Source organism: Hippichthys cyanospilos, chromosome 4 (genome assembly GCF_059441005.1).
Source record: "Hippichthys cyanospilos isolate Australia breed blue-spotted pipefish chromosome 4, RoL_Hcya_1.0, whole genome shotgun sequence".
NCBI classification, from domain to species: Eukaryota; Metazoa; Chordata; class Actinopteri; order Syngnathiformes; family Syngnathidae; genus Hippichthys; species Hippichthys cyanospilos.
In genome coordinates, this window is record NC_142372.1 from 11,971,778 (window position 1) to 11,996,811 (window position 25,034).

At 38.3% G+C, this 25,034-nt stretch overlaps 1 protein-coding gene across 2 annotated transcripts in view; it reads left to right on the plus strand.

Moving 5' to 3' along the window:
* The first annotated feature begins 11,880 nt into the window (after positions 1-11,880).
* Positions 11,881-25,034, plus strand: part of LOC148424618 (heterogeneous nuclear ribonucleoprotein C) — a 37,212-nt gene continuing 24,058 nt past the window's right edge. Inside the window, exons 1-2 of one of the 2 annotated variants that reach the window (XM_088412328.1) lie at positions 11,881-12,011; positions 18,424-18,499. In XM_088412328.1, the coding sequence (XP_088268454.1) occupies positions 11,990-12,011; positions 18,424-18,499 (98 nt within the window). In that variant the 5' untranslated portion in view covers positions 11,881-11,989. The remainder of the gene's footprint in view (positions 12,012-18,423; positions 18,500-25,034) is intronic. The other variant, XM_088412329.1, reaches the window with a different exon arrangement.

The window sequence follows — 25,034 nt, forward strand, 5'->3', positions numbered from 1 at the left end:
ATTATCGGGTCTGCTGTGAGTGCCTCCCCGCTGTCAAGCGTCATCATATTATGCAATCATTCATTATCTACCGTACCTATATCTGAAAATGAATGGGACTTTCTGATGACGTCCCAGAGCGAAAATGCCCCTTTCAAGCGACAGCTGAAGCACTATCCTGTCAAATATCCAAACTGCAGTGTTAGCTACAATTAGCAGTTAGCTTGTGATACATATTGCATTCTTAGGTTAAATTGCCATGCCAGGGTTTAGGGGTATTTTGTGTGATGATGTCATGTGACATCCTGCTAAATGAATTGATAAGAGAGTGTTTGTTTGGCAGTTTGTTGATGAAATTCTGCCTCCTCGAGTGATAATGTTATCCAGGGCACCTGCTGTTCTGCAGTAGTAAATATTTTAAACAGAAATAATAGCACGTCTGGCTTGAGAGTCGTGAAAGACTCTCAAGGTTATAGTCTATAAATCTGCTCTTGTTGACCTTGTTTTGATTAAAGTTTGTTTTGTTTTGCGTTTTGCTGTGTTTTCCGTTTCACTTTTTGTCTGTCACGTCTCCTCATTAGATTCTCGTTTCCACCAATTCTCGTCAGCCCCGTTCCTCCTGTCTGTCTAAGCCACTCGTTTCTGGTTAAGGCATGCCTCATTGTCTCATCCGTTTGCCTGTATTTAGTTCCCTGCTTCCTTTGAGTCTTTGTCAGTTCACGGTTGATGTTGTTGCTTAGTGTTGTCAATCACATTTAAACGTGTATTATGTTTCCTGTAGTTTGGAGTTTTTACTTGGAGTGTCTGTTACTTTGAACCCTAATTTTTGTGGACTTTGGTCATTTAGTGTAGGAATTTACCCTATTGAATTAATATATTTGTTTTGGGGCATTCATGCTTCGATGCTCTTGGATCCTATCACAACCTGGAGAAATTTGTCGTGATAATCTGTTAATTGTCAGGATTGAAAGACACTCAAAATGTGAGGCCTGGTTTTGTAATTTCATAAATAGTGGCTACTTACTCTAAGATTGCAAGCACCGTTGGTAACAGATGTACGTGGGATAGAAGACCATATTTAATAGAGGGTTTTTGAGCTTTAGCTATCTCTGGAAATAAAAAATTGGTATAGCAACACAAAGAGAAATCAAGTCCGTCTTCAGGTTTTTCAGAAGGTAAAAAATTGCTTTGCGGAATAGACAATATGGTTTAAAAGAGGAAAAATTAGCCAATTGTTCATTTCAGGTTTGATAAATAATGCACACTAAATTAATCATTATCCTTAAATCTTCCCACAAAGCGCAAAGTATACTGCATGACGATTTGCCGGAATTGGCAGACGCTGGCAAATTTGGATGGGCCTGGTTAGTATTTCAGCTTCCAAATGTGTTTACTTGTACAATTAAGTTTGTACCCGTTTTTGGCATTTGAAAACCTTCAGTTAATTAAACCCTATGCAAGCAAAGGATGCAATAAAAACATATTGAATAAATGCACTTTCAGGTAAAGGACTACTAATATTGAGAGAGGATGGGGAGGTGGGGGCTGGAGGTGGGGGGGGGGGGGGGGGGGGTCTACCAAAAGTAATATGAGGAGAATATCTTCACCAAGTAAACAAATATAGAGAAATGTGTGGGTGTCTATGTGTGTTTGTGTGGGATGGAGGGGTGGCTTTCTCCAGGAAGTCACATATTAATTGAAAACGACAGTTTCAATTAAAAATGTAATCATTCTGTCCGCTTTCTAATTAAAAGCGAAGCGGTTGATGGTTTTGACTCATTAACTTCAAAGAGTGATGCAGCTTGACGGAGGTGGGAAGTAAGAGAGTGGGTGGTGGGTAGTGGGCTTTGCATAGGGCGGAGGGAATATGTGTCATTCGACCGAGAGGAGAGAAAACCAGCAAGTGATAGGTAAAGAGTCAAGTGACTATCATCTGTCCCGAATGGCTTCCTGTGCGAGACATGAAGCTCTTGAAGAAGATGAGTGCATCAAGAATTAAATGTGGACATGGTAATAGGCTGTTATCCAGAGCTTTTAGGTTAAATGTTTTACATGAGTTAATGCTAAATAATACTGTATTATGTAAAGGCAGAAAAAGGTACATGTAGCAGTTCAAAAAGTGAACATACATTTTTAAATCTGACATGCCTCAGAGAGTAATGATGACAAAATTTAGCAAGTGTCTAAAATGAGGCTTCAAACTCATGAAAAATCAAGCTTTTCTACTCTCAAAATGTGGTTGTGCCCGCTGAATGGGAAACCGCTGTCAACAGTCAAAACAATGCAACCTTGTCAACCATGTTTTTTATGCCAACACTGTTAAATATTCCCAGCATTTCACAATAATTACCTTATTAATTTACAGTAATTAGTTGTAATTAGGTTCCCTGTAATATTACGATAGAAACCTGTGTAAATTACCGCAGCCTTGGATTTTACCGTATTTTCCTATTATTCTACAGTCAAATCCATTTAACAAAATAACCCTGTCAAATCACAACAAAGACTGTAATTTCACAGCAATACGGTAAAAAAACAGGAAGTGCACACACGGTATTTTAGAAAAAGGCAGCAGAAGTTATTTGGTGTTCAACTCCGACAATCTGAACTTTGTTTTTCCTCTGGATTGACTAGTAAACGTGAGGTCAACGTCTATTTGCAGTACACTCGTGTCATTGTTAATTTAAGGAATGATATTGACATTATTTATTTTTTTTATTCATTATTCACAGTTCATATTCTTTAGCAAGTGCTTTAAACTGTTGAACGTTCACTATATTGCTATAATGATTTCTGTAAAAGTAATGCAAACTTATACAATGGTTTACTGTTAAATCACAGTGAAAAATTTTACAGTGAACAGCAAAAAATATATAGAAGGCTCCGGTGGCTGGAAAATCTCCCTCTGGGTTATCGCAGGGCTTTTTCACGCCGCAACAAGAAGACACTACAAAGAAGCCAATCCAGCATGAAGCCCCTGGCCACATGCTGGCTGTCATCTCTAACATTTTTTTTTTACCTTGGTCTTTCGGTTTCTCCGTGTGCACACGTTACCACTGACAACAAGGCGCCCTAAATTACGGAGGCACAACAAGGCAACACACACACGCAGGCTATCAAGTTGAGCTTTTTTTGTGTCCTCTTATTTTCCTCTCCTTGTGCTTCTACCTTTCTCACCAGACAATGACCGAGAACAAAAAAGGTTTGAAGTTACAACTTTGCTCTACCACCGTTGACATTATGCAGACAGAAAATCTATTCAAATGGTGCCTTTGAGTATACCAAACCCAGCTGAGTAACCATAAGAGGACAGAAAGGAAAAAAAAAAGTGATTCTGAGGTCTTTCCTAAACAACGTGCAAGAATGGAGATGTTGAGTCAAAGCGTTACAAGATCTCCTAGCAAGATTTAATCCTTCTAATTACTTTGTCAGAGGGTGTCAATGTGTTTTTGTTTTTTTTCCCCTCAGAGAATTCCCAGCTAAATTACTTTTACTTTGAATACAACATCACACGTCTGGAAACAGTTTGTGTTGTTTATAGTTTGGGAGCTGGAACACGCAGTTTTATAGTGATCAAATCCAAGAGGATATTGTCCCTTGTATCCAAGTCTCTCATTATAACATCTAATCATAACTGCAAAGACGTCTTTTTTTTCCCACATTTTCAGTTTGACCAACATATAGTTGATTCTTATATTTGGCTTCAACTGTGTGAGTATGAAAGGTCTACAGCCACACTGTGTGTCACGAAAAGGACCCACAAGCTCATTTTCACAACATTTATTGTTGCTAGGTTACCAAAATCTGTACTCCAGCTCACCATAATCATGGTAATCCTTCCATGTCTAGAATTAAATAAATGGGTTTTCGGTCGTAACTGCTATCAGTTTCTTGCTCGTCACTTTTGTTGACAGCGTAGATATTGTGAAGTTTGATTGGTCGGCATCAGAGAAGCTGTGTGTTAAAAAAATATTATTTATGAGAGCACTGCAGGGAAAAAGCAAGCAGCAAGTTGGGGGTTTGTGTTTTTTGCACACAGTAGGTTGAATGCTGTCAACGCTGAACTTCATAAGATTTGTGAAGAAGATAGATGCAGCCAATGAAAACAAGTTTAGCGGAATCTGGGCAGCGGCACAGCGGAGTGAATGGTAATTAAAGTCTGGTGTATGCGTGCGTGTGTGCGCATGTGTGTGTCGAGCTGTGTGCATCTTATCATCAGTCTGGCCAAAATGCACATCTGCTACCTAATGCTAAAAAAAAAAAATGGGAGCTTGAAATTTCACCACCTGGGTTCCATCACACTGATGAAGCACTTAACGATCACACATGAGGCACCCTCACACCAACTTCCATGTATGGATAAAGTTGTTAAGATGCATTTATGTAATTTAATGAATGAACTAGAAATTGGATTACCCATAAAACTTAATTTGTCATCATTCAAAGATATCTTTACAGAGCCCCAGAATTGAAAAAAAAAGTACATATATATCCCCCATAAAAAAGGTGTATGACTTGTGACAGTGACAACATGAGTCTATGTTCGTCTAAATGATGTCTAAAAGATAACACAAGATGGTGGGAAAGCACTTTTTTTTCTAAATAAATAAAACTGTTTCACTTACCTCACTTTAGTATGGTTCCTTGGCACCAACACACCTAGCGATAGTGCCAAAGCCCTAATTTTGAAGCTTCTCATTTCACTTCACCAGGTTTCCTTGGCACCAAGATGGCCTCAAGCCTATCAAACACCTTTGGGATGAACTACAAAAGAGATGAGACAAAAAGCCATCCTTAAGACCCATAATCATAATTATTTATTAGTGCCCCTTTATCACTGCCCTTATTGCCTTATCACTATTTTTATTGCCTATTTTGTCTACATTGTTATTTGCTCTATTGTGTGGAATGTAAGTCTGCCCAGGGAAGTGAACAAAATAAGAATTTCACTGTGTAGTGTTACTATGCCTATAATAATAAAATTTTTTAACCTAATCAGTAAAGTCTGAAGAATGAAGGTTGTAACAGTTGCAGAGGAGCAACCTGCTACTTTTTCCAGTTTTAGGCGTACTACAATGTTGACTTGACGCACTCAGTATTGTACTTTTTGTCTGTATGTAAAAATGCAGCAGCCAGCTCTCTGTCCAGTTTAGTTTGCAAATCGTGAAAAAGAACATAATGAGGTTTTCACACTGAGCAGCCCAGCAAGAGAAGTGAGGAGGGAGGACGACTTGGAGCTGTGTGTGTGCGTGTGTGCCTGTGTTGGGGGGTGAGAGTGGTGATGGTAGACACGGACAGAGAAGGGACGCAAAAGAGAAAAGGCACTCAATGATAATGTATGAGCTGTCTGCGCTGCTCCGTAGCAAAGGAAGAAAGGGCAGTGGTCCATTTAAAAAGGAGATTATCATGTCACGATACAGTAATACCTCGGTGAACACATGCTTTCATTGGATGCGGTCCGTATGTCTGTCTGTCGGTAGTGGGGGGTGGGGAAGACATTTCAGTGACTTTGCAAGAGAGAAGGGTGTTTTGTAGGACATCTTGTCTGGAAGCACTTTCATAAACCCATTCCGTTAACCCTTTTTGCGGTAGGTTTAGAATACTTGGTATAACTTGACAACATTTTGTTGTGGATTTTATCATTTTATTTTTTATGATTTATTACTACAGAAGCTTTAGTCATTCTTTTGTTTAATTATCATTGCTGATTGGCTAGGAGAACTTGCATGAATCTCTTTTAATAGGGTTTCTTCATAGCCTGAGTCTACTTTAATGATATCAGTCAATATTACCATAGGTACATTTCGACTCTTATTTTCTGCTCCCCAAAATATGAGCTTTTCCAGGGAACCTCATTATCACTTATGACAACCAGATATTATGCTGTTAGACATGCATATTTGTTCAGCTCCCGCATTTTATTATACATTAACAAGAAGGCAAATTACATGAAAACGGCAAAATATGTGAGCTTGTTCTCAGTGTGTATCATGACAAGGTGGACAGTTTTGGACATTTTCCTCAACAGTTTTTTATATTTAGTTTAATCCACTTATTACAGTATGAAACATGAAGCATATAACGATGTGTGGGACATGTCGTAATTCGGTACAGTCAAACAAAATAAGTATCAAATGAAAGAAGCATTTGAGGAGACGTATTATAGCACTTGTAGGTGTGCAAGTATTGGGAGATTTGTAGTAAGCTACAATTTGAACTTTGACCTAGCGATTGTGATGAGGTTACCGAAGTAGCTAAATCCATACAACAGAATTGCTTGGCATAAAGCCAATGATCCGTTATGACATGACATATAAAGGCCAGTTACTCCAAATTAAGTTTCTATGTTTTCCAGGTCCTGTTCACAGAAAACCTTTTGGGCCAGGCTGAATTCTAAACCTCTTTGCTGTTTTCCTCCCTGTGTGAGTTCATCAGAAGAACATTGCCCACAGCCTTCATCCGTTGCTGTGGTCAATTTGTCAGTTGGCTAAGCACAGCATGAGTTTCAGTGGGCCTGCAGCCTAGTTTCAACATAAGTGCATACATAAATTAACACCATTTTTCATGATTAAGGAAACACTTTCATGTGAAATCAAGGGGGTTTGCAGAATACTTGTGAATATTTGGAGCAAACAGCAGAGCAGGAATATCATCCGGTACCTCTTTTGATCCGCATTTTAATATCAGATCGATTTAACTGAAGTGCTCCACTGCAAGGCTCTGCTTGGATTTTTCTTCTGACAATTACACAACAAGGTTGTTTTTTCAGAACCTTCATTTCCTGAGTTGTCCCCCTCCCTTTGTAAACTCCCAATTTGTGTGGGGATGAGTCAGTCCATAGGGCAACATCAGGCTTGTTCTGCTCCACTACCTCTTTGCCTGCTTCCTGTCGCCATCTCCCTGCACTTTTCACTCTGCTGTTTCGACTATAATGGATTTAATAGCTGACAGTGAAAGGACCAAATGGAATTGAAAGCTATAAACCCATCTTAAAATAGTCAAATTGTGAGTGCAGTTGTGTGCATGTGTCCTTAAATTCTCTGTATGGTTCAAAGCTGTGAGCAGCTATTCCGTTGTACAGGAAACAATTCAACCTGGAGGTCGAGTGAAACACTTATGCACAAAGTATTTTTGTCACCGCAAGCAGTAAAAACTAAATCCTTTTTGGACTAGAGTCAAAAGCGGTGTGTACCTTTGCATGTTTGCCATCTTATTTTAGCATGTTAGCAAGCATGAAATCAGTCATCACCGAGCATAAAGAGCAGCTAAAGCTGATGAGATTAGTTTCGCACAAAGTGACATTTTGTCCCAATGATGGCACCAGAGGAAAAGCCAGGGGATCACTAAATGTCAGGATGATTCATCTTGTGGGCACCGTTGCTATGCCATGCCTTAGTAAAATGTATCACATGCATTAAAAGAGTTTACCTCTCACCTCTGTCTGCTGACTATACCGCTGGACATGAAAACTCACAAACTGCTGCATGATTACACTTGATTTTTCAACTTCAAATTGTTATTGTCGTAGTTTCAATAAGTGTGGAAATGCACTGGATTGTCCAAAATGTATTTTGTACTATTCTTCCAACCTAACTAAAATTCTTGTGGCCTTGATAGTTTATTTGCTCAGCTTTACGATTTCTACAAATGCAAGCTTCTGTGTGGAGTCAGACACGCTGATGTCTGCTGATTCATCGACGAAAAATTCTCACTTATGTGTTACAACAGGAGTGGAATGTGGGACCTCATTCACCTTCTCAACTCACATGCAGATATTGTTTTATTCTTGGTTCATATCAGTAATGCAGTCCTGTAAATCACTATATATTTCTTTTATTTCAATTTTACTTTAGGTATGATTGAGGCATCGGTATTTGACAGCTGCAAAATTAGCACCTGTCAAGAAAGATGCATGGCTGCCATACTGCTCCAGTGCATTGTAGGCAAGGATTTAGGTTGCCTATGGCAGGTTTCTGATGACAGGATCTTTTCTTGGACAAACCATACAGTGGTGAAAGCCAGCTACTATCACCATTGAAGAAAACACCAAATTTGTAAAGAAGTCATTCACACAAAGCCAGTTAAAGTCCCTCCAGAGGGTTGACGCTTCAGAAACAGCTGGACTACGTGAGAGGCAGGGGAAGCTCTTTGGAGGACACTTACAGAAGGTAACCGGACAATTAATGAAGTGATTTGATAACTTTACAACTCCAAATGTGTGTCTTATGTCAAAGCAGGAGTGAGGACCTTCTGGGAATGACCCATATAAGGCTGTGAGGGACTTGATAGAAAGGGACACAAACAAGAGTTGAAAATGCTATGGGCTGCTACTGAGTGGATTTAAACATAGTTTTGTTTTTTGCTTTCTTCTCTGTTGACATCACAGGCGAGTTACACGCTGTCCCACTGCTTTGATGTTACACTATTTGCGGAGCTCATGTAGCTCTCTTCTAAGGTGCGTCAGCTACACTAGCGGCGGAACGTAACAAAGTCAGTCTGAAGAGTAACAATCTGCGCCCATGTGCCTTGAGCGATGGAATATAATGGCTATAAATTTATTCAAGTGATGTGCAGGGGAAAAGAATATTTATCGAGGAAGAAGGAACAACATCACGCCATATGCCAACGACCAACATCAAAATCAAACACCAAAGAATATATGGATGACTATGAATGACTTCTATTTTGGAGTTGACCTTTGCAGTTGTGGTAATGGAGCGGCAAGCTTGAGTGTCCTCGTGACTCCGTTTTAATTCCCATCACATCACAGAACTACCAAAATTAACCCGCCACCAGTAAAAAAAAAAAAAAAAGGAATTCAATTGCTGATAAAAGACGTTCAAAAACTGCTAGTCAATTCTGTGGTCTTTGTATGATATGGCACAAGTATGTGCATTCAAATTCAACAGAAAAAAGGCAAAACAATATTCACATTGAAGCAAAGCCCTTTTTTTATGTTTTATGTAAACTAATTGATGCGTTTTGCCAGATATAACTTGTTGCAAGTACTTTTAGATCAAGTTTGCAAATAGCACATCTGTCAGTTTTTACTTCATTTGAACTAAGCATATTGAAATGACCGTACAACAGCTATTATGCTCATGCTTTTAGTCCCCCAAAAAGTGCGCAACCAAATCCTGCGATATTTGACCAAATGAAAAGTTGGTAATACCACTGCTACCAGAGCAAATGTTAAAGAACCCTGAGTAAGATTTGTCACACACTTTTCAGATGTCTTAGCTGAGAATAGCTTTGACTTTCAACATGAAATTTTAAGCATGTATCAATAGCTATTAAAATTTAAGTTTGGGAATGAGTCAATTAGAGCTCAGGACTCATTACAAACAAGCAGGAAGAAATGAAGGAGACTGTGCACAAAAGACATCCTCAACATTTGACATATTTAGGAGTAAAATTCATGATGTGCCTGAGACTTCTATCTCACGGGATATTTACTTAGATTTTGTTTGCAAAACTTGCAGTGGTCCTTCTTCAAACCAACCGGCATCTTCACTATCTGGACTTTACTGTCTACTGTCTACTGTCTGACTTTACTATCTTAACTTTACTGGAAGTTAATGTGTCAAATTTGTTATTGTGATAGTGTGCTTCTCTACGAACAAACAAAAGAAGAGAACATTGGAATTCTGAGGCAAAGTTTGATAGAGACGAACTAATGAGCTGGAACTTTTATGGTGAATGACATCAAACTATGCATGCAGTGCAAAAAGGACCTTATAATTGCCATCAGGTGCCATCTGGGCCTAGTAGCCTGCACTGGATCAGTGGTATAAAAAAATGGATGAATGGACTGTCTTGCTAAGTATTTTGACACTAAAGAACCTTTTCACCTTTTGACAAGATGGTAGCATGTAATTGGGGAATAAAACTATAGGCAAGACGGAGAAATGTTTTTCTCATTTGTGCTGGGTCTTTACTTCCTCTTTTCCAATAATTCAATATGGCTACTGGTTGTGCCTTCTTGACATTTGTTTCACAACATTTACTCAGTGTATTAAACAACCATACCCCCGCACAGCAAAAAAACAAAACAATTTTACAGAGACCAATTAAAAAAAAAAAAGCTCCAAAGAAATGATGATAGAGACAAAAAAACAGACACAGGCTCATGCTTGGGCTTGTACCAATTCCTATGAGAGTCCATCTAGCTCCTTCTCCTTAACTGGGTTTTTGTTGCCCGAGGCATTCACTAAGCAGGTCGTCCCTGGAGTAACCTGGTTAAAATCCTGATAAGGGCAAATGCTAGCACCCAGGTGGGTCATTTGGCAAATCATTCACACTTTACCCAGCTGCCTCGGATGAATGATACCAATGATAAAGTCATAAGCTCAGACATCACCCAGCTCAACTATGTCCACTTCTGGTTTGGGGAACCAGCAAACTCTAGTAAGAAATTGGCTCATGGAACAAGAGAATGTGTGCACTATATTTGTGTGTATGTACATGCGAGTATGTGTGTGTGTGTGTGTGTGTGTGTGTGAATGGTACTGTATGTTACAGGCCTGGGGTGATGTATTTTCCTAGTTCAACATCGAGAGCACAGCATGTGTGAAAGTGGCTCAGGACTTATCCGTTTAATAAGGCAATTGTGACTGGGCTAAGTGCAGTGTGGAACGAGGTAATAATCATTTTGGAGTAGACTCGGATTATAGTTGGTCTTAGCCTCCACTAAGCAGTTAAAGAAGCAAATTAAAGATGAACGCTTCGCCAGAGTAATTCAAGGCCCTCTGGTGTGTTCTATGGTAATAAAAAATAAAGAGAGCACATGTAGTAGTTATTCTGTTGGTTTGCAATGTTGATTGAATGTGGTCTAGGATAATCACTCTGCATGTACGTACAGTAGTTGCATGCAGGTGCTGTAAAGAATTTAACTTTTCTGATACACTACTCAAACTCAATCCCCAATGGAAACAGATTTAACTTCTTGCCGGAAATGCGAACCAAATTCTGACATCGGTGGTACCACCACCTCCTGACCCGCCTTTCCAACACCCCTCAATAGACTTTGCAGGGGAGGCTGAGGAGTGTGATCCTTCTTCTTAAAAAGAGGGACCGCCACCCCAGTTCCCGGCAGACCCTCAAGATATGTTTGGGTCTGCCATGTCTGACATGCATCCTCCCCCACCATCGAAGCCAACTTACCACCAGGTGGTGATCAGTTGACGGCTGCCCCTCTCTCTTCACCCGAGTGTCCAAAACATGCACCTTGTCCTGTGATTGACGGGCAATCAATTCAGAGCAGGCTAAACTCAAGCACAAAGATGACCCAATAAAAACAAATATAGAAAATGGATGTGTTACAGTTTGGTATGCTAAAATGTAATGCGAAAATATTATCATGCATTCTTGAAAAGAGTTATGATTGTGATAATTCAAATCTTCAATGGATGGATTCTTTTACCATTATTTCTCATTTGCAAAATTGATTTAACCTTCCAAGCAAATTAAACATCGAGGCGCCACCATGAACCGAGCGTGTTTGACATTTCAGGCTCGAGTGCATTAAAATTGCACTTGATTTTATTGCAAATTCAGCCCAATACAAAAAAAAAAGTTATTGATTGATTTCAAACCAATGATGGCATCATTAGAAGAGAACGGCACTTTGTAAACGTCCTTGTGGAAGGCCTTAAAGATTTCTTCCTTCGCCCGCTCCTTTTCTTTGAGTGGGACTCATTTTATTTTGGATACTGTCTTACTTCAGTAGAAGAACATTAAGTGAGCTGTTGTCTCATCTACGACCCTTTGTGCCAAGTAAAACCCAGCTGTGCACCCTCAGCCATGATTCCACTTCTCCCCCTTACGGAGCAGCCCATTGCACCTCTGTCCACCCCTCCCAGAGTCAAACATTTGGTTCATCCCAGTGGTGCCTCTGTCGCTGGCTTGACACAGACTCAGTAGTATCTCAGCAGTCGGGCAGCCTCACAAGCAAAGAGGTCCTCAGTGAGCATCTTTTACCGCCGCCTCCTGCTTGTCTCGCATCTCTGTTATGACCCTGTTTAGCCCAAGATGTGAGTATATATCTTAGTCTCGTGTTGCATGTTGCATGTTCGCATGCATCATTGTGTTTCAGAACGAAACAGGGGGTGTGGGGGGTGCTCTCATTTGGATCTTATTTGTTCATTTTTTTCTCATTCATTCATTTCATGCAATACAAGCTTCCTTCACTTTTATTCTCTGTTGGTTTTCATGTTCATGGGGTTCTAATCTGATATTGATGTGACACTTTACCACTTGAGGTTTGGAGTTTATGATGATGGTTAACATGAGGTGATTCTGAGCCCAACCTGTGTCTCACATTGGCAAGGTCAGCTGGCTTTTTGTGCTTTAAGACTCATTACAGATTTACTCACATATATTATGTAGTAGTGTAGCTCTTGGGAGGAATCAAAGCTTTCCTTTCATAAAATTATCGCAACAAAGAGAGTCTCATTTGTGAGCACAATTTTATAGCGCAGTTACAACTTTTGCATTGATTGAAGCACTTTCCTTGCGAACCTAGAAAAGGCTGCAGCAAGTGAAAAAACACAAGACAAAATCATGTTACACTGAGTCCTAAACTATCATCCATTACTGTCTATATCCTTTTGTTTCCATTGAGAATCATCCAATTAAAGAAAAGATCTTAACTCTGACTTGAGAATAAAAAAGTATAATCAGTCCTATAGCAATACTGCAGAGTTGAATCTGGTGTGAAAAGTGTAGAAAACAGATGCGGCAAAAACAAAGTGTGTGTGGATTTCTTTGCCACTAATTATGTCATGAGTGTAGGCCATGTGTGATTTCTGTGTGAGGTACATCAGAGTTTAAAAAGAGCTATTTGTGGTCCCCAGCAGATTGATTGATTGATTGATTGATTGATTGATTGATTGATTGATTGATTGATTGATTGGTCAAATATGCCCAATTACACAAATGACAAAAAAATCCGAAGAACGATAAGGTCAGCAATACTTAAAACTGAGTAGTTTTTGTTTAAAATGAGAAAGAAGAAGTAGAAAGTATCCTATCTCATCCTACCCCTTGTACTTGACTAGAAATCATGTAATCCTGTTGATACACAAAGTTATTCAGTCATATAACCCAAAAACCTCACCACAAAAAAAAGTTTCTCTATAAACAAAAATCTATGACAATACTAGCAAATGTAGGAAGAGAAAAAAATGTAGAAAATACAAATGTTTTGTACTTTGAATATCAAGGACTTTTATGATTGTTATTGCTTAGTGTTTTTAGCAATTATAAACCTTGTGATGAGGACCAGACAGGAAATGAAGTGAATTCTATACTCATCATTGAAATAATTGAAGATTAATTTTATGGGTGTTGTGTTTCTCAATGAGTGAATGAGTAGTAAATGGCAGGCATTTATTTTTCAAGAAAACAATATTTAGGTCAGTCGCCTTTGAGAATGAATGTTATTTCTATGCTCCATTTATAAAAGAAGATAATTGGACATTATGTAAATGATTAAAGAATAGCGTGCTAACCACTGCATGAAACATGAGGCAAGAGCAATAATTATGACAGAAACATAAGTCTGACTTTTTTTGATCTGATCACATTATTTCATCTCCCACACATCAGTGACTTCAAAGTGCACGGATTAATCACAGTGGCAATTTTTATCTTTTTACGAATTAGTGTGTGTGTGTGCATGTGCCTGTGCGTGCGCACACGTGTGTGCATGACTGAATATTAAAAAAAAAAAGAAAAACCTATTTAAACGAAAAGGCAGTTCAAATAAATGCATGTACACAAATTCCCACGATTGATTTCAGCACTGGATCGTCTTGTCTTGACATTTGTCTTTGAAACAGAATTGAAGCTACATCAGCTAGTATGGTAATAAATTAGCGGTTTGTTGATTGACCCCGGCAGCAGTCTTGAGTGCCGCCAGGAAGGTCAGAGCAGCAATAAATTTAGCTTCTGCCCAGTGGCGGCGACCTGATGAAGGTCTTCAGACAAAGTACAAATGATTCACTCCTTTATGTATCAGGAAAACTGTTATGTTACTCTGGAATTATATCTCAAACTTAAACAGAAACTGTAGGTTGTTTTAAGAGCTTCAATTACATATCAAACAGTGATACACGGGATGTACACTGAACCATTTTCCAACCGTTACCACACAATGAGCCTTAGATCAGAACATTTGTTATTTGAAGCATATAATGGAGAACAAACTCACATACACAAAACACACACACCTGCGCACACACACACACACACACTGAGATTTGATACAACAATCATAAACTGTCAAAATTTTAGTATAGATCCACCAGACAAAACAAAACGATGCTTCTTGCATCACCAAATCAGAATGACTGATGGAAAAAAAATCTTTATAGGCCTTGCAGAGGTTAGAAAACAAGCCATCTGAAGTTTATGGTTTCCAATCAAGAACGGAGACATGAGGGAGTGTTGTTGTTTTTTTCCTATCCTAAATACATAACTCAAGCAAAAAAACGACATCTCAACACGTGCACGCATAAAACAAATCTAATGAGATCTAATCTAATCTGACTTCGCCTATCATAAAAAACAAGGATTCAATATCACTATGAGGTGCGTTTGTTGTCTTCAATCCTATATAACGTAACAGAATGATGAAACTGAGTTGTTGTTTTTTTTACAACGATCCAACGAAAGTCTGTTAATTATGTGTTTGCATCATTTTATACAATTATTTTCAATGATTGTATACAATTTTGGAATGTCATACGCACTGATCTTCTAATAGCAGGGGTTCTAAATTGAAACATTGAAACAAAATGATTTGGTTTTATCATTCACAACATGTTACTGTAAAAAAATAGTCATTTTGATCATACATTTATAAATGTATTGATTTATTTTGATTTATTTTTTTGTATCTGTTACTAAGTTACTCATCCTGTCATAATAGGGTAAATATCCCTTTAATATGAATTTGGATGTTTTCAGAGACATTATGATCAGTAGTTTGATGAAAGAGAGGCACGTTTTAGAATAAATATTATAGTTATGCTTAAAACGCACATGTCGGAGTAAATACATGGATGACTAGATACATGTGTGAATAATGTTGCCAAGTCCAGGTTCATCATGTCCTCATTAAAATGTTAACATTAGCCAAAAAATGATCACCCTGTTGTTGTCCACTATGCCAGCAAGCTTACATATTATGCTGTTTTCAGGTACATTGGCTACTCTTTACAATTGTGGGAGCCTGAGCAATACATTTCCGTGCCATACATTAACATCTACTAAATGAAATGAATGAAGGTCAATGGAAAATCTCCAAGAGTTGGAGGGTCACCTGGGAACATCTTGAGGCATTTTATGGTGATATACCCAATCATGTAATTTGGTGATAATCAAATAGTAATATTCCAATTATACACTGATACCTGCATTAAGATGGGGACAGTTATATATTCAAGTCACAAAAATGAAATCAAGTAGTCAATGCTTTGCCACTTCAATTAGATGACACAAATGTCCGTGCCTTTTACTGAGAAACAACTACACAGTTTGAAATCCCTATTTGTTGGCTTTGTAAACAAATACACTCCAAACAAAAATGTCATGACAATAAATAAATAAATAAATATATATATATATATATATATATATATATATATATATATATATATATATATATATATATATATATATATATATATATATATATATATATGTATGACATTACTGCATTGAAAGTACAACTTTTTTCACCCTTCATATTTATTTTCCATATTTTGGAATTTCCATATTTATTATTTGCCCATTGTAGAATATAATAATTATATATAATAATATAATAATTCGTGCACTGTTGCAGGTTTCTTTTTTTTTTAAGTTACCTACTTACCTACTACTGTGCTATGTTAATACCCTCTTTTGAGTTTGCACCGGACTTAACAAGGTAACCTAATAGTTTAAGCCACATGGTGAGGCATTCCACTATCACAGTCTGTGGGTTTAACGCTCACTAAAACGACCTTGGTAAGCAAATGGGCGTTTTAAACAAGCAATGTTATTTTATTTTTATATTCATTGCTGGCAATGCAATCATCAACCTAGGGCTTAGGTGCTGATGCAACCGGGGAGGAACAAAGAACTCGCCCAGCAGGTCACCTTTATTAAGCCTCATAGTGTTGCAAATATCGCTGCTGTGCTAGGCAAAGGCACAGACATGTGTTTTTGTACACGCATTTGCAAACCACACTTAATTAATTGTAGCTTGCAGCCATTTGGGTGCTTCACTGTGTGAGTGTATGCGCAGTTGGCCCAGTCACACTCCATTCAGCACCCATCTGTCCATGTCTTCCTCTTCTCTCCTCTCATCACCCCCTTTTCTACACTCTTTTGGAAAATCGAGACAACGCTTCGAGCAGCGCAAAGCGTACCGTGATATGTGACGTCAGCGATGTGTTTGTTGGCATGTTATGAACTGAAAATGGCTCATTGTTATTTGGCCCATTGTATTTGTAATGGAGAGGCAGACAAAGATCAAAGATGGATAGGAGTGATGTGAATGGCAGGAGGCAAAAACAAAAGGTGAACAGCTGGCTCGCGATGGCAGGCCTAATCAGCGGTAAGTGATAGGAGGTGAATGTGAAGGACAACCCCTAACAGACTTAACGGCCGCTTTTCTCATTAGCATGTTAAATGATGGCTAACAGAATTGTTATTTACATCATCAAAATAAAAAATGTCTGTATGATGGCTGTATTTATTGAACAACTACGGCATCGTGCACTATGTCATGTTAGCATTAGCTAGTGATCTTGTTTTGAGTTTTGCCCAGTGCCAAAAAAAGACAGCTGCATATTTAACTTTGAGGATTCCTTTGTTGTGAGACAAATAAGGCTTATTCTATTTTAAAACTGCTAAGCAATTGTTTACGTTAGGTGTGTCAGAATTCCTGGTCGAAATTCCATGACTGGTGCTCAAATCGGTGATGCTTAAAGCACAATAAAAACGCCACATGCAGTAACTGCTATTAGCTAGCCTTTTCAATTCTGTTTCCAAATAAGACTTTATGGCAAGGTTTGTGGTTGTTAATCAAAACAATATGTAATTATCTATATTTTTCTGTTTTGTTTGACAGAAAATTTCAACTGGGAATGTCAAATGAGCGGTTTGAAACTTTTTTTTCGTACATACAGTAGGCCTTCTATCACATGACGTTGTAATTTAGCATGTGTTCAACCTTTTCTATTGATTTTCAAAAGCGCAATTTTCTTCATGAGAACCACGGTGTTTAAAACCTCAATAATGTTCAATTCAACTCCAGCCTAACCCTGCAACTCAGACAAGGTTGAACATAAGTTTAAAAGAAATCAGTGGAGCGCCATAATGGTTTCTTTTTAGATCAGAGGTGAGGGTATGGACCAACAAATATACATTTACCACTTTTCCATTTAGAGTTACAGTTCATGTTGGATCATAGACTTGTGCTTTCTGGGTGTGTAGGCAAAGTGTGTTAGCCGCAAAAGAGTTTGGTTACTGTGAGAGAAACTTTACAATTGAAGAAAATGAATATAACAAATACGAAGTGTGCTCACGTAGGATGATTGTAAGGTAAAACTTGGAGTTCTCTTGTTGTCGGAAGAGATTGTTGTTTTTGAGACTGCGTATCGTTGATTCTTTCAATGAATCAAAAACATCAAACATGAGTCATTATTTATGACATAAAATTTTAAAATGTCTATTCATAATTCATAGTTTTTTGTGTTATATTTAGCAAATTAATCAGTCCATTTTTTTATTGCCAGTTATAAATGACAAAGCAAATTTTATTTTTTTCTTTTAATTTAGTTTAATGTAAAGTCAAAAAATAGGCTGCAGTAAGTGTAGGTCTACATCCACAAACATAATGACGCATACCACTGGAGCACAAAGGTGTTGAAAAATCGGAAGGTTAAATTCTAAGATTGTAAACGAAGAAGAAAAAAAACATAGCGAGGCATACAGTGATGGGAACGAGGCTAATGACGGTGGTGTGTGGATAAATGGTTCTTTTGTGTCTTAAGCATCAAAAGCAAACATAAATCCCTTGAAGAAAAAATACAGTACAGACTTGTATAGCACCCACTCTGTTTAAGCCCATTCATTTATAAATGTGTAATCTACTACATGTTTCATGGAGCATGCAAGATAAGATGTTAGCATTCTAAGATTGGACTATGTTTTTCATTTTTTTATGGCGAGATGGTTCTATGCCTTCACCTTCACTGGAAAGGTGCCTCCGAACTGTCAGGGGAAACCTTGGAGCAAAAATATATGTGAGAGTGAAGTGGGCAGGTTTAAGCACAAACCAGATATTTTATTCTATTTGTATTCTGTGCGATAGTACTGTGTAGCTACACTGGGCAGTGATGTCTTTCTTAGTGTATCAGTATGAAGTTAATGGGTTGTTCATGCTTGCAGACACGAGCATGAGTGGAGACCTCAAGTCAAGTCGCTCCAGGGCAGCAAGTAAACGGGCCAGCAACACCACTTATGGGTGAGTGTCAACCACACACTCACACACGCACTTGCGCACCTGCATGCAAACAGATCTTTGTCTACGGCTCAATGACTGCACCACCTGCATTGCAATCGATGCAGCATTATTTCTTAATGTTTCATACCAGCTGAGTATGTAGTATATTATTGATTTTAGCCAAAGGTGCTGTCCACACCACTCAGTGTTTTAATCTATCGTCTGATGTTGAGAACACTTATGATAACGTCTGATTACATCTTATTGTTGCTTGGAGAAAACAGTCAGAAAGGGAGTAGATTCACAAGCTGGCTGGTGGAAGGCAAGCAAGAATTAGAGATAGAAGAGTATGGTCCGTAGTGGAGTTTTTTGTGTGTGTGTGTACGCATCAGTCCCCGCCAGTGGAAGCAATTCTATTTCCAGGTGAAGCAAAGTCTTGAACAGAAAAAAAGGGTCTCTATTTTAGTTTTAAAATAGATTTTGCGGCAACCTGAAAAGAAGAACATATTGTTTTGTGGTGTAACTAACAGATTTATTTCAAGCCGAGTGAAGCAGGAGATTCTGCAGACTACAAAAGTTAGTGACTGGAGAAAAATAAGGATTGCTGTGTTATTTCATTTGTGTTATGTAAATTTGTGTTACTGATGCAATAGAAACATTGTACCAGGATCGTTACAACTCAACAGACTTTGTGTCAAACTCAAGACTGTTGATATCACCAGAAATAACAAATAATTTGTAAGTTCATTAAAAAAAAAAAAAAAAAAAAAAACAACTTAAATCTATATTAATGACGATTTTCTTCAGCAAGTCTCCACCTCTGCCACATCTCTGAAAACTTTCTGGTGACAGTGTGACGACCAGAGTGAGCCCACATCTATAACTACCGTTGAATACTTTCATTCAAAGACACCCATCCTGAAATGATTTCAAATAGGCATGAAGAAAATTTGGTCACATCTACTCTGTAGAACAAATCTATTTTATGAATAATTTATATACATGTTACAAATATAATGGATAAAATATGCTATTTACAATAGTAATGTATGTATTAAAAAATTTGAGTATTAAATTGTGGGATCGAACTCAAGATACAAATCAACTTTGGTGTATTTTTAGAGCCCTAGTACAGGAATATACTTTACAAAGTAATACACAGTATCATAAAATAATTGGAAGATGTCCATTGTGTTTGTTTGGCACCCAGCATTTGCCATTGTCTGTATTTATTTTAGCGCATTCCTCCGCATCTCTGGCTGCAGTTCTAAAGGCTGAAGATCTCTAATATGCACAGCCAGTCATTACTTTCCCGTAAGCTGAAAGTGCTGGTGAATGTTCAATAATTTAAGGAAACATTCAAAACACATTGTGGGACATTAACCCTACAAGCTAAACAGATCAATGAAACAAACACGACAAGCAAAATAATATTAACAGATGTAATAATTTGTTTGCTCCGAGCCTAATGAGCAGTTTTCATTAGCATTCAGCGCTTTCACCGAACAGGGAGGGACTCTGCATCTGTTTTCTACGCCGTACTCTCAAATAAACACTGATCGCTCGGCATCCCCGCCAGCTCGATTCCATGCCTCTCTGCTGGGCTAGCTTCACCATATCAGCTTATCCAGTGGAAATAATGCAGAGAGGACATGCTATATTAGGTCCCAAACATGTCATTTTGAGCAGTTAATCCAGGCAGGCTGCTACCTATTCTGTCACCTAGTCTCAGGCCATCCTTAAACCTCCCCCCAACTCGATTTGCCCGTTCCTCCGTGTAGTTATTCAGCAGTACGCGCCCATGCATTAATGGGGTTAGTCACACAACACCCACACACACAATGTGCTGCCACAACTGGAACACACCTGAGGTATTAGCTGTGATGTAGCCTGGGTCCACCTGATAATTCACTGCAATGACATGGTATTAGAGCAAAACAGGTCAGCTTTCTGGATGTTTTAGGTTAACTGCAGTAGTTTCCAACCTTTCCAATATCCCGCATACTGAGAAAACTTTTAATAGGTTCTTGTAGTCCCGGTATATCATTTTAAAGAGCAGTCACCCAACTTAAATTAAGATACATGGGGGTGATTTTTCTTCTTTTTTTTTGCTTTGACTTTCCAGGAAAATTTGTTAATTATCACTTTGAGGCTTGTCAACCAGGAGAGCCCCACCACATCAGTGTGACCGCTGAAATAATAAGAGCAGTTGTTTTCTGTATAGGAAAAAGTGCAGTTTGAAAAAAACTTTTCTTTTTTTTTTGTGTCGGGAAAATGCATACGGCTTGTCAACTTGAGTTAACAACAATGCATCAAAAGTCAGAAGAAAATCTTCGAGACATGAGAAACTACAAAAGCCCGACTTCCCACTGTTCTTGTATAGAACCTGCACAAACACTGACGGACACCACAGCCTGTGTCCTAGATTGTAAACAAACAGGAACTTACACTCAAGTGCTTCAGCATCCTGATGCAACTCCAAACGGCATACTAGTGAACCATCAAAATTAATACTTGACTTTTAGGAGAATTCAAAACGTTATTTCCCCTGTAGTGCACGGAAGACCGGTCAACATGTCTGCCTTTACAATTCAGAGGTTATGGAATTGATTCCGGGCTCTGGTCTTCTTGTGTGGAGTTTTCATTTTACACCCATGCCATTCAGAGGTTATGGAATTGATTCCGGGCTCTGGTCTTCTTGTGTGGAGTTTTCATTTTACACCCTTGCCAACATGGCTGTGTTTTTCAGGTCCTTCAGTCTTTGTCCACGTTCCAAAAGCAAGCATAGTAGATTGACTGAACAATCTATATTGGCTGTGTGTGTGAATAGTTTTTGTCTCTTTGTGCCTTGCAATTGGCTGTCGACCAGTCCAGGGAGTACCCTGCTTCTCGACCTAAGACAGCTGGGATAGACTCCAGCACATCTCCAACTTTAGAGAGGCTATGCGGTCCAGAAAATGAATGAATGGTCTCTTCTTCCTTCAAACAATCTCCCTACTGGCCAGTTGCTATTCTCTGACTATATAAAGGTTTTGTCATTCTTTATTGTCCATGTGTCCTACTTGTCAGTCACTCACACACATACCTACATATGCACTCGCAGACACAGGCACACAAAGACACACACATACACAACTCAATGACACCCTCAGGTCACAAGGACCCAGCTGTGGAAGTAGTGATGAGCGAAGCCAATGTTTCACACACCAGATGCTGTTACAGCCTCAATGTGGTCCAGTGCACCACTACAAAAGCTCACTCTATTGTTTAGGAAGGCTCAGCTGCGAGTGGAAGTTTGAATTTGTTTTTGAATATGTGCCCGTTTCTGTGCACCTGCATGTGTACTTTTAGTCTTGTGTAAGAATAGTTAAAATATCTAATTTTGGAAGTTTTTATGATGCTTATTTGTATATGTGTAAATAGTGTTGAAACACTTCTATTGTACAAAGTTATGAATGATTTAAAATTTTAGGCATTGGTAATAGAGGCAATTCTCACCGAAAGAACAAATTGTGGTTCCCAACAAAACTCAATTTCTTCTAAAAAAGAAAAACAACTCCATAAAAAAATGATGTCAGAAGCAGGAATTAACATGTGAAACCCTGCACATTTTTCGGATACAAGTTCATACATGATCTTCATTGGTCATTAAAATGATTGTTTTTATCCAATCGTAATAATGGTAAAGCTATGCAATTGTTCTGACATGTTCAAAAAAATGAATACATATCTCAAGTGGTACCAATGTATTTTTAAATGGCTTCTTTATCTTGTCTTTTTTTTTCCCACATCATTTTTGGTCATGAGATTGGAGGGCATAAACATATCTTGTCGATCTGTAAGATCCATTACTTGAAGGTCAAATCCTTTTGGTGTCTGCAAAGTTTAAACAGTGACCTTTACTTTGTGTGGTTATAGCCTCACTCGTAAAAACGTCCACAGGGTTCATCTTGGGATGTGCTTCATGGTGCTGTGGAAGAGAGAAAATACAAAAAAATATGTGGTCATGAATGGCAGAGAATTATGCTATCTGGAATTTGGCTTCGCTTGCCGCACATATTTCATTCTGCTCATTCTGTTTGAGTTATGAGAAACGTTCATGGAGGACTGTTGAGTTAGGATGGAACACATGCCGCTGCCCATCTGCTGTAAAGGCTCAGGGAGGTTAAGGAGGGCGGGATGAATGGAGGCATCATACTATGGATTGTGCTTCACCAGTTCATGTTCCCTCAGAGTGGGACACAAATCACTGGCTAATTTAATGGTTACATTGCTGTTTAAGGCACACATAAGCTTGCACAGTTTAAAAAGAAATAATTTTAGCACTTTATGTCACAAAGTAGGGCACTATGAGTACAAATTATACAACAGCTGTCACTTTATGAGTTTATGTTAGCTTAACCACATGCAGCTATATGACCACTATTAAACAGAATAAAGGCGCCTCATCATAAAAATAAATGACAGTCATGGTTAGGTATGGACGCCATTTGATTGAAGTGTAATATGCAGCCCTTTGCTGCTCACTGGTCCACTCCTCCCTATTTTGACAAAATGCATCACGTCAGTGTCTCGGACAGGCTGACGTCTGGAAAAGCATCGCAGACGGAAAAAATGCAAAGGGCAACGATTGTGAGCGTCAAAGAAGAAAGGAGGCCATGTTAATCTGCCTGTCTGTATGACATCAATCTGCTGCAACATATTTTGGTGACATGACTTGGATTGTCCTATAACAGCTGAGAGTACCATGTGTAAGGGGTGGGGTGTCCAAACTGTTTCCTTTCAGGGCCACATGAAGAAAATTAGAAACACAAAAGGGCCACTACTTTATTATAATCTTTTAATTCAAATTAATTAACTCTTTCAATACCAAAGCAATATTTTTATGTGTATATATTTAATCCCAAGTACTTTAGAATTTTTTTCCTCCATTTTTTTCTGCTGTGGGTAAAGTAGAGTCTTAAAATGGCTGGTACTAAACTAGGCAATTAAGTGCTAAAGTCTTACCTAAGGTAATCCACTGAGGTTGTCAATTACATTAGTATTTGATACCTAAAGTGTTTGATTACTTCATTAATCATTGCACATTTAGAAGTTAGTAAAGTAAATGACTACTTTGGTTAACTAAAGTAATAACTTTAGCACTTAATTACTGAAGTATTACTAGGAAAGTAGCCATTTTAGACCATCCTTTAGCCAAACACTTAAAAACATGGAAGAAACATAAAATATTTGGGAATGAATGTCCGGCCTTAATAGATGTAAAAATGTCTCGAGGGTTAATGAGTTAAACACAATAAAAATCAAGCAAGCAAGTATTTTTTAAGTGCTACGTAGAGGCTTTCTGTTAAAATTGATTAACTAAATCAGGGTTTTTGTCACACACCATTTTTTAATATCAAACCTTTATTTTTTTTAAATATCATTGTTGGCCATGTCAAAATGTATTTTTAGCATATGCCCCGGGAGTGCAAAAATGTGGATGGTGCGCTATAAATGGCCCCTGGGCCATAGTTGGGCACCTTTGCTTTAAACAAATATCAGTGTTTGCATTTTGAACTGTTCATAATGCCTTCCACTTTGCACAAGGACCCAGGACCGCTGAAAAACAAACAAACAAACAAAAACAACAGGGTATGGTGTTATTTTGGTAGCGATCAGTATTTTGTTTTTGCTAAACATAGACTTTTGGAGTGTTGCCAACAGGTTTGCTTTAACTTATACACTGAAAGTTAATCATAGGTCACATTAATTGTACAAAAAGCTTTAAAATGATCAAATTTAGTTTGGGATTTTCTTTGAGTATTTATTGCGAGAAAATTAAACTTTAGCATGGAATGAAGACCATTTTTTTTATATTGAACTGCATAACGCCTGGCCTAATGTTTCAAAACACAACGGTCAAATCTATGTAATGCATTTACATTTAGATTCTCACAAAGACTGTGAAGTTATAGGAAAATATATGTCATTAGACTCAGGAGCCAAGCCAAGTCATTCTCGTCTGCCCATTTATCTTTTTTATTTACTCGAAACGAATCCCATTGTTAATAACTATGCTTAAATTGTACAGCAAAACGGTTTCTTTTGCCATATCTTACAGAGCAAAGCCCAGGAGTCACAATTTGCTGCAGACACACAAATAATGGCAGACAGCATCTAAAGACCAGTCTTCCTATTTGTGTGAATTATGGCGTATTGCACATCGGCCTTATTGTACGAAGAGTGTCGGATGGCTAGTGTCATGGTGGTGCTGGGGGAGATTTGGATGGGTAATGCAGTTCAGTGTTGTTATGGCTTTAAGAAAATTGCTGTCCTTGAGCAGGGCTTGTCCTGGCTGTGATGGCACTGTAGCAGGCCTGTTTTCATTTTGAACACGTCAGACTATTCACAATCAATCAGCTAGACTGACAATATAGTAACTCAGGTATGGCATCACACATCAAGCTCGTCACCATCTCATCACATTTTATACTACACTGGTGAAGAAAGAAAGAAAACAATGCCAAATCACTCTTGGTTTGTACTTAACATTACAAACATTTTTCTGCGTGAG